This window comes from Cheilinus undulatus, linkage group 7 (assembly GCF_018320785.1).
Source record: "Cheilinus undulatus linkage group 7, ASM1832078v1, whole genome shotgun sequence".
In the NCBI taxonomy this organism is placed as follows: domain Eukaryota; kingdom Metazoa; phylum Chordata; class Actinopteri; order Labriformes; family Labridae; genus Cheilinus; species Cheilinus undulatus.
In genome coordinates, this window is record NC_054871.1 from 35,580,994 (window position 1) to 35,596,545 (window position 15,552).

Consider the following 15,552-nt stretch of genomic DNA (forward strand, 5'->3'; position numbering starts at 1 on the left):
TTCATATTGCGTGTATTAAAAGTCTGCAGAAACATTACACAAAGCCCAGCATGTTAAATGCAGTGCATGATCCTATTGATTTCTATTTATTATAAGAATAAGCATCACTTTAATACTTGCTAGTGTCAAAGCAAGGCCCTTTGCTTACTCAGAAAACTTAAATACAGTGTTGCTTGATTAACCAACGCACTTAGTCTACACGGAAAATATGCAATTCAAAGCTCTTATTCAGTCTGCTTCAGCTGGTTTGGTGTACCTTTCATTTCATTTTCATGTATCTGCTGAACTGATTAACATTTCATGAAAAGGAGCTCTATGTGTGCTGTGCTAACTTGGTACTAACTGCTCATCAGCCTCTGACTTATTCCTTCATTATCAAACAACAAGTATAACATAAAATGTGCTTGCTTATAATGTGAACAGCATAATGGAGTCGCTTTGTTGTTCCCAGGTTCAGAGTACCCAGCCACCCCCAGAGGAGGAAGAGGATGCTGAGGAAGAGGAGACAGAAGAACTGGGACATGTAGACACATATGCTGAGTACAAGCCTTCTAAATGTAGGTCACTAGACTAAATGTCAACATCAATTTACCAATTAGTGCATTTTTTTTCCATGCAGAAAGGGTGCTGCAGCATTTATTAAAACGTTTGTAAAATGTTTCAAACTGCTGTTTTCTTTCCTCTCCTCAGCCACCATAGGAATTTCTCATCCTGATATTGTGGTGGAGACAAACACACTATCCAGTGTCCCTCCTCCTGACATCACATACACTTTGTCTATCCCTGAGTCAACTATTAACAGTGGCCAGCTGTCTGCACTGCAGCTGGAAGCCATCATCTACGCCTGCCAGGTACTCTGACAAGCTTACATACTCACTGTACACAAGGCGCGTGTTTATTTTGGAAGGTTATGACTGAATAATGGTTGATCACACTAGCATCTTTGTTCATGCATTTTGCTCTTTGTGCTCCCTCAGCAACATGAAGTTATACTTCAGAACAACCAGAGGGCCGGCTTCCTGATCGGAGATGGAGCAGGGGTTGGAAAGGGACGCACCGTGGCAGGAATCATCCTGGAGAACTATCTTAAGGGAAGAAAGAAAGCACTATGGTAAGAGAGATTTACTATCGAGTAGAATAATAAAAACCAGCATTAAATCTAACTAAGACCTGTACTATCATTGGGGTTCAGTAATTTATATGTTTTACTTTATATCCTGTTGCATGCCAGAGCATATTGAGCATGTAAGGACTTGTTTATGCAGAAACCTTCTGAATTACTGTCTTTCCTGTTCCTGCCCTAAGGTTCAGCATATCCAATGACCTGAAATTCGATGCAGAGAGAGATCTCAAAGACATAGATGCACCGAATATTCCTGTGCATGCCTTAAACAAGGTAAGTCCAGATGGAGTCAGCATAGCAGTCTGAGAAGAAAAAGTCTTGTTTATTGCAGCTCTTGGAGTCATTTGTGCAACTGAACTCAAAGCCATATTGGATAACGTGTAAACATTCTCACATGCCGCAAAAATATATTGTTTTCTATCAATGCTTGACTGTTGTTGATGTTTTAGATTAAGTATGGAGACACAGCTACCTCAGAAGGAGTCCTGTTTGCAACGTATTCTGCGCTGATTGGAGAAAGCCAGGCAGGAGGACAGCACCGGACAAGAATTAAACAGATCCTCGATTGGTGCAAGCCAGACTTTGATGGAGTCGTATCCTTTCATTTTAACAATCCCACAGATAAAGATTGACATTATCTCTATTGACACGTTTTGATAACAACATAGTAAGCAAACAGAAATTAAAACATGCATTTACACCTAGCGAGGAGTATGAATACCTATGGGAAATTTGTCTTCTGTATCTGCTATGTTTGCCCTTGACTTCTCCTGCTGCAGATAATTTTTGATGAATGCCACAAAGCCAAGAATGCTACTTCAACAAAGATGGGCAAGGCGGTGCTTGACCTGCAAAACAAGCTGCCACGGGCCAGAGTGGTGTACGCCAGTGCCACAGGTAAGATGAAACATAAACACAGGTTCATTCAAGTAATGCTATACAACCTAGAAGTTTAAAATATTTATTTTTCTGATCTCTGCCCTAGGTGCCTCTGAGCCAAAGAACATGATCTATATGAGCCGTCTGGGAATCTGGGGTGAAGGCACACCCTTCAGAGCCTTCGATGATTTCCTGCACGCCATCGAGAAAAGGTTAGGAGAGTGTAACTCTGGAGCATTTTGTCTTCTAATTATCTCTCTATTATGTGGATTCAATCTTCTAATCACTGATAACTGGACAATGCCTTACAGTCAGTTCATGTTAATGTCCAGTTGAACCATGAGTGAGAAAAGTTAAATAATTTATTTCCTGTTTGTATACAGAGGCGTTGGTGCCATGGAAATTGTGGCCATGGACATGAAAGTGAGCGGGATGTACATTGCCAGGCAGCTGAGCTTCTCAGGGGTATCCTTCCGCATTGAGGAGATTGGGCTGGACAGTGACTTCAAACTGGTCTACAACAAAGCTGCCAGACTTGTAAGCATCACACATTTCACAATGGTTAGGCTGTCTTGTGTATGCTAAGGCTGAGCAATTGATTGAAATTTAGATTAAATTACAGTATGGCCTACTGCAATTTTGAAATTGTGAAAGATCCATAATTATTTTACTCAAAACACTGTGAAAATACTAGTATAATTTAATTTTTTGCAGCAGAGATTTTATGGTACGTACATAATGCAAATATTTAAATGCCTTTTTTTATAGAAGTTTTCAGTAAAAACAACATCACTTATTTTTTAATCTGTAAATTGGCAGGATGAGTCAAAATAATCACAATCAGATGTTTTTTCAAAATTGTTTAGACCTAGTGTAGGCTGAGGGTGTTGTGTAAGAAATTTTCTTTTGACTAACCACATCTGGAAATGTGTGTCCAGTGGGCGGAGGCATTGCAGGTGTTCATGCGCGCAGCTGATGAGCTGGGCCTGGTCAGCAGGAAGTCTCTGTGGGGGCAGTTCTGGTCATCTCACCAGCGCTTCTTCAAATACCTCTGTATCGCCGCCAAGGTCCGCTGCCTGGTGGAGCTGGCCAAGAAAGAACTGGAGGCTGGAAAGGTCAGTACAGCACACTGTTGAACTCTGAATAAAATGGGATGGCAGTACTGAGAGTAGATTAATGAGAATAAAAATAATATTTTTACGACTGTAGCATCAGGCTGCAACATAACAAAATTTTAAAAAATGAATTGGTCGGAATACCTTCTGAATAGATTGTATAAACTGGAAGACTATTAATAACTAAGAGGAAGACCTAGTTGGAACTGAAATTCTATCATTGTTTCTGTACTTCAAATAGCTGTGAAACTGTGAAGAAGAATAACCTTTGGTAACAGTTTCATGTTGTTTTAAAGCATATCAGGAATTTCTGTGTATGAGCATCTTTAAATGCCATCTTTCAGAGCCTCATTAGTGTTTGTTTGCACTTCTCTGCACAAATGTATTCTGTTTGCCACAGAATTCTATCACTGTGTTGGAAATGAGTCCATGACTGCATGTCTTCCAGGATGCACTGTAAGCATCTTTGTTTACTGATGTGTGTTTGATCCTTTTTTACCACAGAGTATCGTGATTGGGCTTCAGTCTACAGGAGAGTCTCGCACCAGAGAAGTCCTGGATGAGAATGACGGGCATCTCGACAGATTTGTTTCTGCTGCAGAGTGAGTTTTAAAAAAAGAAAATTGTAATTATGGGTTGCAGCACTTTACATTGCATGCATGAGAAGCAACAAGTTAGACAGGAAAACAGGAGAGTTACCACACTATTGAAAGCTGCCTGAAACGTTCTACATTTGTTAGTTTCCGTTTGTTTGAGGCCAAAGCAGGCTGTGGAGTTTTCTCTCACTGTGAAATGATTGACTAATTTTGGGGAAAAATCTCCTCACAGTGCCATACATGCATTTAAAACATTGATTGTTGATTAAGTGATCAATTTGTATCTTCGGTCAAACCTTACAGTCTGTTTGGTTTTATGCAGGTATTAAATTAACAAGGAGTTCATCCAAAAAAAACAAGACAGGGAGGGTACAAGTGTTGAGTGCTTTGAACTCGTCTGACCTCACAGCAGACATGCATGAATGTCTGAGTCAAGCACACCACACACATGTTCATCTGCCTGTCAGCACATGACGGCTATAATGAGGCAAAATCAGGAATGTATAGGTTATTTTACAACCACAAAGGCTCTGCTTCGTTCTTGTTCTGCTCTTACAGTGAAAGTTTATCTCTGTTTTTGTCCTCTTTTTCATTTCTTTAGGGGAGTTTTTCAGTCACTTGTAACAAAACATTTCCCATCTGAGAAACAGAGGAGGGAGAAAGCACCAGGGAATAAGAGAAAACGTGAGTTTAATGGACCTGGTTTTTGTGAGATGCTTGCATATCTACTTCTCTGTAGCATTAGGAGAGTACCGTGCCCAGTGGACTTACTCGGCGTCAGCCCTGCAGTCTAATTCAACAATAAATAGAGTGCTATTTGGTTGTATTTCTAAAAATGTACATGCCTGTGTCTGGTTGTTCTGATCATTGTAACATGTTTTTTCTTTCTGTGTTCATCTAGTTGTCTTATTTGAAATAAGCTTTAAATCGTGTTTCTTAATTAATTTTGTCACTCACAATCAGGAAAGCCAAGAGGTCGTCAGCTAAAGGTACCAAAGCACACTATGGACAGCGGAGGTGTGATCAACATCAGCGATGACAGCAGTAGTGACTCTGATGGCATGGACACAGACTCAAACTCCTCACCGGACTCCCTGTTGGACAATGATGATGTCATCTTTGTGAACCACACTAGCTGCCAGACAGGTAGGAAGAGAACCTTTTCAGTTTCTGTCAGCTGAAGTGATGTGTGAGGAAGTCATCTAACTCAGAGTATTTAAGGATATGTTTTTAGTCTCAACCTAATAGGTTTTTCAGGCTAGAAAGACCCCAACCTTGTTTTCTCAGTACCCTTTTTTTCATCGTGTCACATGGTTAATGTTCCCTCTGCTTTCTATTCACAGCCAGGATAGAGGAGATGAAGCAGGGCCTCCTAAACAAAATCTCTGTGCTGGGAAAAGAACTACCTCTCAATACCTTGGACGAGCTCATTGATAAGTTTGGAGGACCAGATAAAGTGTCAGAGGTATGATCTCAAGCTCACAATACGATCCAGGCATGCTGTCTTATACTAAGGTTAGATAATGAATTAACAAGACATTAATATTCATTTTTTGGTATTTTCATACCCAAGTGATAATCATTCATTCTTTGTGTGGATGTATAGTCTTAGAAATATATTTTTGATTCTTTAGTTGATGATTACCTGTATTTTAAGCTTTATTTTGAGAAGCTGGTAAAGAAATTAAAGCTGCAACTGGGTTTTTATTTCAGGAATAAGTCTTGTTTTTCTTTTGATGCAGAGAAGACTGGTTTCTGCCACTTTTATGCCTATGCTTGATTATAGTGATGTTCTGTACATGCATGCATTTTCTCAATGCCTTTAATCTCTTGATACTGTCTGCCATCAGTCACTAAGGTTCATTACCAATCTACTCATCATTGTACTCTGTATTACTGAGTTGGTTGGTGTTCTTTGACCACTTGTAGCATCGTAGCATGTCCTTATTTATAAGGCTCTACTAAATTTGCTCCCCTCATACTACTTCGCTCTGAGACTCAGTCACAAAATTATTTTTTTTCTGTCTGTTCCCAAAGTCTTGAAATGGGTAAAAGGAGTTTCAGGCAGCCTGGAGCCTGCTTCCGGAGACCTTACGTCTTTAGGAGCTGGTCTCTAAATCATTTCGAAGGTAGATTAAAGGCATTGGAGGAAGACGCATCAGGTTGTATGTAGTTGTTTCGACTGATTGCTTTCTGCTCTGTGATTTAAGATTTGGTATCTTTGTGATTGTAGCTGCTCTGTTTTTATGTCTGCATCTTTGTTAATTGTTCTGCTGCCTGTCTTGGCCAGGACACTCTTGTAAATAAGATCGCGATGAGGTTTTCCTGGTTAAATCATTTCAAATTAAATCACAGTGTGTTCTGAAAATATGTGATATCTGATCACTTAGACTGCATACAGAGCAGGTCTAGAATACTTTTATCCCAGATGAATGAGTTGTGATGGTGTGACGTATACTGGCATGCATTGAAGACTAAAACTCGCACCCCACTCAGTTGACATGATCTTTGGAACTTTGCTTGCAAGCAAAAGAAAATCTTTGTTCATGTTTGTCACTCAGAATGATGGAAATCGTTGCTATTTTTAGAGATCTGGACTATTTGACTCAGTCATCAAAGTCAGTCTTTTGGCTCCCTAATGGCTCTTTATTTGCTAGCATTTTGCCCTTTTTTGTATTTTCAAAAAAACAACAGTGAAAAAAGGAAACCATCTCTCAATGCTCCATTCATCTGTACTGGCAGTGGCTTTACTGCACACAGCATACAGGGACACCAGGCCACAGTAAGAACCCCATAGAAAAGATGCTTGGGCTCTTGTTTGTAGAACAAATGGGAAAGTGAGTTCCAACATCAGGCCAACATCACTGCATTCACTGGGATTTTTTTGTTTGTTTTTTTTTTTTTTAAAGAAGACAGGGGACATGCACCAAGACCAGGAATCGATCCCACAGCTAGTTCGTTGAAGACTGTAGCCTCAGCATATGGGTGCCTGCTCTTAAAACAGCAGCCTGAATACACATTGTGAATGGACAGTGCGGACGCTCATTCTAAAGTGCAGTTATTTGTATGCTTTGGGCAGTAAAAGTATAAAAGGCATTGTTAATGTAAAAATGGAGCATAGGTTTTTCTAGATTTTCATTATCACCAGTGATATAAATTAACATGATGTTCAAGCGGGATCTTGTTCAAGCTGTGTATCAAGTGGTATAATGAGATTATCTTTTTTGTTTTTTTATTCCAGATGACTGGTCGTAAAGGCCGTGTTGTGAGGCGTCCTGACGGAAGTGTCCGATACGAGTCCCGGGCTGAACAGGGCCTTACCATCGACCATATTAACATCAAGGAGAAAGATCGCTTCATGGGTGGAGAAAAGGTCAGATACACAAACCAAATAAACATAGCAAAAAGAAACTATAATTTCTATATTAGGTGTAGTATGTGCTGCTTTTGAAACATTTTTAATGAGAATCCAAACCTCTGCAATCCAGTTAGTGGCCATCATCTCAGAGGCAGCCAGCTCTGGGATTTCCCTGCAGGCAGACAAACGAGTGAAAAACCAGAGACGGAGGGTCCACATGACCTTGGAGCTACCTTGGAGTGCAGACAGAGCCATTCAGCAATTTGGTAAGAAATGCAATGTTCTCTCACAATGAGCCATTCAAAGATAAAGATGAGAAATACATTGAGAACAGAACTGAAACTGTCATGAGTACGTCAGCTCTCTTGTCTTTGGTACTTTCTACATTTATGCCTGAAGCAGGCAGGAATTTCAGGTCAAAAGGTAACAGAAATGTTGAAAGGGAAATCTGCTGAAGAGTACGGCCTCAAAGGTCAGGAGACGTTCACTCCTCAGAGTTCTGTCTCCTATTCATCTTTAGGCCAAGAATAACCAAGTAGGGACAGATGCTGCCTTGTCTCACTGAACCCATTCTGATAATTTGTGGTCATGGTTAGTTTAGTTATTTTTCACATTATGCCCCAAACATTTGACTTTACTTTCAGAGCTGTTATTTACTAGAGAAGCTTGGGAAATAATAACCTGCTTTGTCAAAGATATTTTCTTTCAATACATTCATCTGGCAGGATGTCTGTGTGGCAACAATATAAAAAGGGTTTATGTTGTATTAAGATGTCTTCTTTTTCCGTCTAGGTCGCACACATCGGTCCAATCAGGTGACGGCCCCAGAGTACATCTTCCTCATCTCAGAGTTGGCTGGAGAGAGACGATTTGCCTCCATTGTAGCTAAACGACTAGAGAGCCTGGTAAATATAAAAACCCTTATAGTTGTGATTATGTGGGTGGGTTGTTTTATTTTCACATTTTCTCCTTCCCCATGCTCCATTTTCCCACAAACTGATTGAAATCTGTCTTATGGGAAAATTATGAAGTTATCTTGTTTTATGTAGGGAGCATTCCTCTGTAAACAGTAAAAATCTGCCAACGACACCACCACTTGCCTTCTCTCTTGCCCTCACCTTCTGTCCTTCCTGTATCCCGGGGTATCCCCTCGTCTCGAAGCGCTCCATTATGTGTGATCTCCTCAAACCTCAAGGGAATCTGGGTCTTTCCCTTCTCCAGCTCAACTACGGAAAACTGAATAAGCAGAAAAAGAAAAGAAGCTTGTCTGGATAATTTATGAGACTACGTTTATTTTCCATAATTATCGATGCATTTCAGGACTAGCAGTCATTTATTTCCATAGTGACACAGCATGACAGTTCTTTTGGGAAAAGGGCATAAAGTGTGCAATGGGACAGTGCTTCCAGGAAGTTGTTCCTGTGTTTGCCAGCTCTGTCTGGTAAATCTGCAGCAGGGATAGGTCACATCTCCTCTGGCCGCCTGCTTGAATCAAATACAACACTAAAAAACAGACAGCTAAATATCTGCATCTGGCTGACTCCAGATCAGCAGTGAAATCATGTTTGGCTAAGGCATCCCTTTGTCCTCATATCTCAAAGTATTTTTCTTGCCAGCAGCTGACTGGTGTGTTGGTTTGCCTTTAACAGAAAACTGTCAAGAATGGCGTTTTAATTTACCAAAGATTAACAGAACTTTTCAAATAAAGTTTGGGAATAATCGAAAGTCTACATCCTTCCAAAACACCCATTTTTTTGTTTTACACATACATTTATTGATTATTTATTTTTATGATTATATTTATGGACTATGTGAAAAGTGTTCCTGTATTATAGAATTAGAGAGACGCCCCATGATCTACTTTTTCTCTTCTTTTGTTTATATTTTTCTGTCTTGTTTCTTGTACTTCATATCATTAAGATGTGATTGAAAGTAATGTAAACATTTAAAATACAGATCATCTTGGAAGTCATTTTACCAGACATTGTATTAATTTCTATTGTGTGCGATTCCAAATAAAATAAAATGAAAAATGGCAGACATATTGGTAGAGGGATGTAGTTTTAAGCTTGTTAAGCAGTTGTTTTGATAAAAGACAGCAATATGTACAATCTCTGGTTATAATTTTGAGTATTATAATGACTTATGTAAAGTTTCACTGCAGTGTTTTTTGTAGATGGCTTGACTTTCTTTGGTTCTGGAGAAAACTGAAAAACTTAGTAGTAGGTGTAGAGAATGAAAGGGCTAAACTGAAAAAAATGGTTTGATGAAAATAAGTTTGCTTTAGATGTAGGTAAAATTAAGTTTTTGCTAAACAAAAAAAAAGATTAAAATATCTTACTGACCATTAATGGTGTTATAATTGAAAGAGTGTCTGTATTTTGTTTTTTAGGTGTGATTGCTGATAATAAACCGACATAGAAAGCAATATCAGAGCTAAACAGTATAGTCAGGTTGGATCATGATGATATGTAATGATGATAAACAACAAATACAGATGTACTACGTGTCCATGTATCCATTTGTATTACTCAGATGTTGCTCTTGAAGCTGTAGATATAATACCACTGACCACTAATAAAAACATTGTTGCTAATCCACTTTGTAGGGTGCATTAACACATGGAGACAGAAGAGCTACAGAGTCCAGAGACCTGAGCAAGTACAATTTTGAGAACAAGGTAAACAAATGAAAGAAAAGCTGAGTATATATTCCGACTTTTACATGTCATAATGTGTTCCTATCCAAATATTTTTCCTCCAGGGATGCCGTGCAATGAGTGTTGATTTTTGTTTTGCTAAATCAGCTTTTTATTTAGAGCTTGTCTGTAACTGTTATGTTGCTTCCTTTCAGTACGGTACCAAGGCTCTGGATAAAATCACCAAAGCAATTCTTGGCCACATTGAGAACAAGGTGCCCCCTCCAAAAGGATACCCAGGGGGTGATGCCATGTTCTTCAGAGGTTTGTTTGAACTTTTCCTGACTCAAATCGTTGAAAAACAGAAACAAACTCAACTGTTCCTTCAATCAAACATTTGCTGTCTATTTCAGACATGAAACAGGGGATGATGGACGTGGGCATTTTCTGTAGGGAGCCACGTTTTGGGATCAGTACTGAGAAAGGTAAAATACTTAGAGACATGAAGGCATTTGTAATGTTATTGAACTTAAAGAAGGAAAAACATTTCAATTTCTCTGTGTTGTGTTTTCATCCCAGACTGCAGCATCACCAAGTTCTTAAACCGCATCCTTGGCCTCGAGGTCCACAAGCAGAACTATCTATTCCAGTACTTTACTGACAACTTTGACTACCTAATCGAGAAGGATAAGAAGGAGGGCAAATATGACATGGGGATCCTCGGTATGAGAACTACTAAATATGTGCCATGCTCTTTTATAATAAGCATTTTTGAAAATCCTAACATGAAGTAGCTCATACAACTAAAAATATGGCATATCAGAAAAAAAGATTTCATTTACAAAACCGAAAATCAACTGCACAAAAAATGTCAATACTGACAACAGTTGCTGTTTTTGCTGTGATTGTCTGTCAGCGTTCTTTAAATTGGATGGCTTTAAACGTAATTCCCAGTCTTTCTTTTTCTTTACAACTTGCTCTTTTGTCTCTGACAGACCTGGCCCCAGGTAACGATGAGATCTATGAAGAGAAACAGGAAACTTTCTTGACAGCTGGAAACCCTCAGGATGGACAGGTGGTTCTATATAAGGTAGGCATGACTTTATCTCAGCAGTAGCCACATTTAAAAACTGTACTCAGATTAATTAAATAAGCAACAAACAGCAGTAGACTCCAACAGACCAGTTCAGAAATCCTCACTGATAAGGCAGCCCATACTTAAAAGTATGAATACATTAAGGAAAGCATGACAAGGTTTGCACTGTGCACAGTTTTGCATACAAAGCGACCTGCTCCAGACTGAGAAATTAGTTTTACACAACCTGATCTCCCACAGGTTGCTGTCTCTTTGCTGGGTTGTGATTGATGTCACTTTGCTGTAGGTAATACTGTGATCATACAGCCTTAGCTCCAGGCTGAGGAGCCTCTGTAGACACTTGTGGGAGGTGGGAATAGGATAATTACTGGTATCTTCTGCTTTTAGCTGTCGGCTGCAGGGTAACCTACATTTGACATTTTAAAGTTGGCAGCTTGGCAGAATGCTGCACAGCTAGGACCAGTTTAGCAAGTATAGAGAAAGTGTCTTATGACTGTGCAAGAGCTGAATTCACTTTATCTGTACACCTGTATATCTGAGAGGTTTAAAATGTAAAGCACAAGTTTTACTCTATTGTTTTTTTTGTCCCTTCAGATTAGTGTGGACAGAGGTATGACCTGGGATGAGGCTTACAACAGGTCACTGCAGCTTACAGGTCCTGATGAGGGATTTTATCTGTCCCAGAAGGTGAGTCCATGTTTTAGAGATCTTCTTTAAGAGCCCCTGCATGTGGAGAATGTATGATTTAATATCAACCCTGACTCTGCATATCAATGATTTGCCACAAAGCAAAAAATTCCCTTTCTGTGTGGTCTTTTTGCAGCTGCGAGGTAATCACCCATGTGTGCTGCTAGCTGAGCAAGGACGAGGCAAGAACCTCATCGTATACAAGCCCAACATCGGCAAGCAGACCCATCCTGAGAGCCTGGACAACCTGCAGCAGCGTTACCGCAAGGTAATTGGCTGGAGTATCTGAATATCAATCAGTCCACGGTTCTTCAGTGGGTTGTGAATGTGTGCCTAAAAATGTGCCAATTGTCTGTGAAACTCTTTAAAAGCATGTTTGCTGCCTTTTTTTTTGTTTTGTCACATCTTTTGTACTGTCTTGAGTTCTAAGCTGTACCGGTTTGGTAGTTAAATCTGGTTAAAATATCCAAACTTTGGGTCGCTCCTCTCCATGAGGAGTTGACAGTGGGTGCTGAGGCTCGATTAGCTGAGAAACACTGGTCTAGCTAGTAGTTCTTAAATGCTTTGATGTCTATACAGAGTAATTACTACACAAAGTACACAACATTTTAGAGAATACCTAATGTATTCTGCGGTTTGATTTCTGTCCAGATGATATGGTGGGAATGATAAGTTCAAGAATAAAAGAACATTTCCTGGTAATGTACAAGGTGGTTGGACGACTAAGCTGGACCTTTCTGGTTTGTGCTGTCTGTCTTGATTGAATATGGGTGTGTGATGCCCCCTGGTGGTTATAAAGGAAAACTGAGCTAAGCTATATTACCCTATATAGTAGTGAAATATAGCACTTCAACTAGTGAACTGAGGACCACATCAGGCCCCCTACAGCCGCTCATCCAGCCCCCAAAATATTTTCAATCCAGAAAATGTGAGAAGAAAAAGCTTTGCTGTTGTAGTTTGGGTGTTTTTTTTTTTTTTTGTTAATCCCTTTCAAGCAACCCCAATAACAAGTGAGACTGACAGAGTTTAACAGGAATGACTTAACATTTGATAAGTTTTACAGAAATCCAGCCATTATGAGCTAACATATATATATATATATATATATATATATATATATATATATATATATATATACATATGTATATATGTATATATATATATATATATACATATATATATCGCTGAAGTTAGACCTAAACCTTGTATCTCTGTTTTTAAATCAGTGCTGTTGGTACATCTGTCAGTGGGTTCTAACAAATTTTAAAGCAATAAAATGTGTCAGAAATGTGCTGACTAGAACCAGTCGGTGCTAAATTCATAGAAAAAAGCTGCTTTTTTTTAATTCCCCAAAAAGTGGTGATTTTAGAGATACGAGGTTTTGACCCAGTTACAACGAAGTTCAAAGTAATTCAACCACAAGTGTGAGCTAACACTCTCACAGGAGGCTGTGCTTGCAGTGCTGGTAGCTGGAGCTGGAGCAAACCATGTTTTTAATAGCTAAAATTATCATTTTGCCTTTGCATGTCACATTTAAGATTGATAAGAAACTGGTAGTTTTCCTTTCACACTTTATTTGCTCATTTCTTATCTAAAATCATTTTTATAAATGGTAATGTTTAATGTTTAAAAAGGGGGGGCCACATTTTTAGCCTTCTAGAAATTCCAGAGATATCTGCAACGATGGGGGTAGAGACTGGTATCATGGCTGGGGCCAAAAATTAAATACATGGTGGAAGAAAATAAAGATATTAAAAAAATAGAATCAATTAGACCGAAATATTAATTATAGTTTAGTCTAGCCCCCACAACGTCTGTCAAGAAGAAAAGCTGGCTCTTGTAAAATATGGTTGATCACGCCTGTCCTATAGCCTTACAGTGTGGAAATACTGTGTCTCTCATCTCTCCCCAATTCTAAACTCAAGAACAAAAACATGTTTAGTTTAGGACAAAAACAATTTATCTCTGGGTGTTGTTTATAGCAGCTGATCCTGTTTCTAAGCATAGATTAGCTATGCTTAACATCTTTTGCCTGACACATTACAACATTACACATACTATAATTTATTGGTGTAAGTTGTGGTCAAAACAGTTTTGACCTTTTTGGGATTTGGTGTCTAAAAGGATGTTTCTTAAGTTGTCTAATGCCTCAGTATCAATCTGTGCTTATGATGATTTTGTTGTTGATGTTTGTTTTATATATTATATCATTTTCTAGGTGACTGCAGAGGAAGCAAAGGACAGCTGGGAGAACCAGTTCACATTCTCCTTCAAGAAGTGTAGCCATGCCAACTGGTAAGTACGAATCCACAACGTCCTTTGGGATTAATGGCTAAATGCATGCTGGTACTTCTTAGGCTGGTTTTAAGGTCAGATGCCATTCCCAAGGACTTACAGATCACCTGAGAACTAGTCATGAAGTAATAGTAAGTCTCACATGTGCCTTCGTCATCAAAATAACTGTGTCAAGTGAGTGAAATGCTCCCATGGAGAGATCCCGTCCCTGAACAGTCTTTCAAGCAGCCATACTTTTTCATTTTAAAGAGATTTGCAATCAAATTTGTGTGCTCCTCTGTTGTAGCCAGGACATTTCTGATTTTCTTGTCCTTTTGCTATAGGAATGGGAAGTGTAAGAAAATTGAGGAAGGCCAGGAGTGTCTTCAGGGCATGCGCCTCCGACAGTACCACATGTTGTGTGGAGCCCTGTTGCGTGTGTGGAAGCGTGTATCGGATGTTGTGTCTGACATCACCAGCTCAAGTATCCTACAAATCGTCCGGCTAAAAACTAAGCAGCATAACAAGCAAGTCGGTAAGTACACCACTTTGACATAAGTGACATGATGAACAGTTGTAATGGGTTAGGAGCACTACTCATACTTTACTCTTAGGGCGCACTCACACTAGGCTATCTGTACCGTGGTGTATTCTAACCGTGCTGAAGCCCATTTGACCCCCTCCCCTGTCCCCCCCTTTGGCCCGCACTCACACTGCTGAACGCATCAAGGCCTGGGCACGAATACGTCATGCGCTGACGTCATCATAGGAAGCATCCATTGCTGTTGAACTTACACGTGTTGATGACTCAGTATACATAAATACTGGTTTTGGGCTGTAAAATAGCAACAGATTTCTATGATATCTGATCTGACACCGGGGTTATTTCACCTGACCTGGGATCAGTAGGCTACATTAACTATACAGGGCACAGTAAGGAGAGAGAGAAAAAGGTTCATAGCGGAGAGTTATCGCTCACAGCATATAATCCGGAGCCCGATCAGAGTTTCAAGCACTTCTGCTGAATGAAACACGGACTTTGTAACTCATATGAGCCCCTACAGTCGTTCTTCCGTGTGTCCGTGTACTATCTGAATCCCCCTGGTACTCCTTTATGCACCATGAACTGTGACATCTCTCTGTGTATATCTGGATGTCTTTCAGTGCTGCACCAAACAAGCCCTCATGTCATAGGACAGCCTGTGTCCAGAGCAGGATTAAATGTTCAGTTAAAAGATTTTTTTAACCGTGATGAGAGCAATTTTAACCATCTGACGAGAGCTGGAAGTGGAAACGCCACAGGATTAATAAACAATGTTCTGTTGAAACGTCAGCAATCAAGATCACAATTTCACTTTTTGATAACATGAAATAGAATTAAAGGTTAATTCATTTAGTGGATGATAGCACGGAATTATAATTTTATAATAAGAGATGTTAAATCAGCCGTGAGATTAACCCCGGCACACACTTATCTGCGTATTTGGCAGACTCTCCTTTATGCATGGAGGATAAAATGTGTTTTTTATCCTGTAAGCTGCTGTTTGTGGCTCAATCAAGGGAAGAAGCTTTATTTCTCAAACTCAAAAACCTCTCACAGTTGTTAAAGCCTGACTTTGCTAGAAACTGGTCAGAAATATGGACTGGACTGAGATCCATTAGAATAAGGTTATATGGAGCTGTGCAAAGTTAAATTCTTCAGCTCTGATAAAATCTTTGTAACTTGTTGAAATACAATGAGACAAAATATATAGATCTATCTCTCTAGAAAAAAATCCTGCTGTCT

The 15,552-nt window shown here is 39.4% G+C and overlaps 1 protein-coding gene across 4 annotated transcripts in view; it reads left to right on the forward strand.

The window, feature by feature from the left end:
- Positions 1–15,552, forward strand: part of si:ch73-63e15.2 (protein strawberry notch homolog 2) — a 76,354-nt gene that overhangs the window by 55,793 nt on the left and 5,009 nt on the right. For all 4 annotated transcript variants that reach the window (XM_041792172.1, XM_041792173.1, XM_041792174.1 and 1 more), the window contains 25 exons: positions 452–557; positions 691–851; positions 978–1,111; positions 1,306–1,396; positions 1,573–1,716; positions 1,903–2,020; positions 2,109–2,214; positions 2,386–2,539; positions 2,941–3,117; positions 3,622–3,719; positions 4,315–4,397; positions 4,677–4,859; positions 5,057–5,178; positions 6,955–7,086; positions 7,202–7,337; positions 7,864–7,976; positions 9,680–9,751; positions 9,925–10,033; positions 10,123–10,194; positions 10,289–10,432; positions 10,705–10,799; positions 11,400–11,492; positions 11,629–11,760; positions 13,711–13,787; positions 14,111–14,301. In XM_041792172.1, the coding sequence (XP_041648106.1) occupies positions 452–557; positions 691–851; positions 978–1,111; positions 1,306–1,396; positions 1,573–1,716; positions 1,903–2,020; positions 2,109–2,214; positions 2,386–2,539; positions 2,941–3,117; positions 3,622–3,719; positions 4,315–4,397; positions 4,677–4,859; positions 5,057–5,178; positions 6,955–7,086; positions 7,202–7,337; positions 7,864–7,976; positions 9,680–9,751; positions 9,925–10,033; positions 10,123–10,194; positions 10,289–10,432; positions 10,705–10,799; positions 11,400–11,492; positions 11,629–11,760; positions 13,711–13,787; positions 14,111–14,301 (3,043 nt within the window). The remainder of the gene's footprint in view (positions 1–451; positions 558–690; positions 852–977; positions 1,112–1,305; positions 1,397–1,572; positions 1,717–1,902; positions 2,021–2,108; positions 2,215–2,385; positions 2,540–2,940; positions 3,118–3,621; positions 3,720–4,314; positions 4,398–4,676; positions 4,860–5,056; positions 5,179–6,954; positions 7,087–7,201; positions 7,338–7,863; positions 7,977–9,679; positions 9,752–9,924; positions 10,034–10,122; positions 10,195–10,288; positions 10,433–10,704; positions 10,800–11,399; positions 11,493–11,628; positions 11,761–13,710; positions 13,788–14,110; positions 14,302–15,552) is intronic.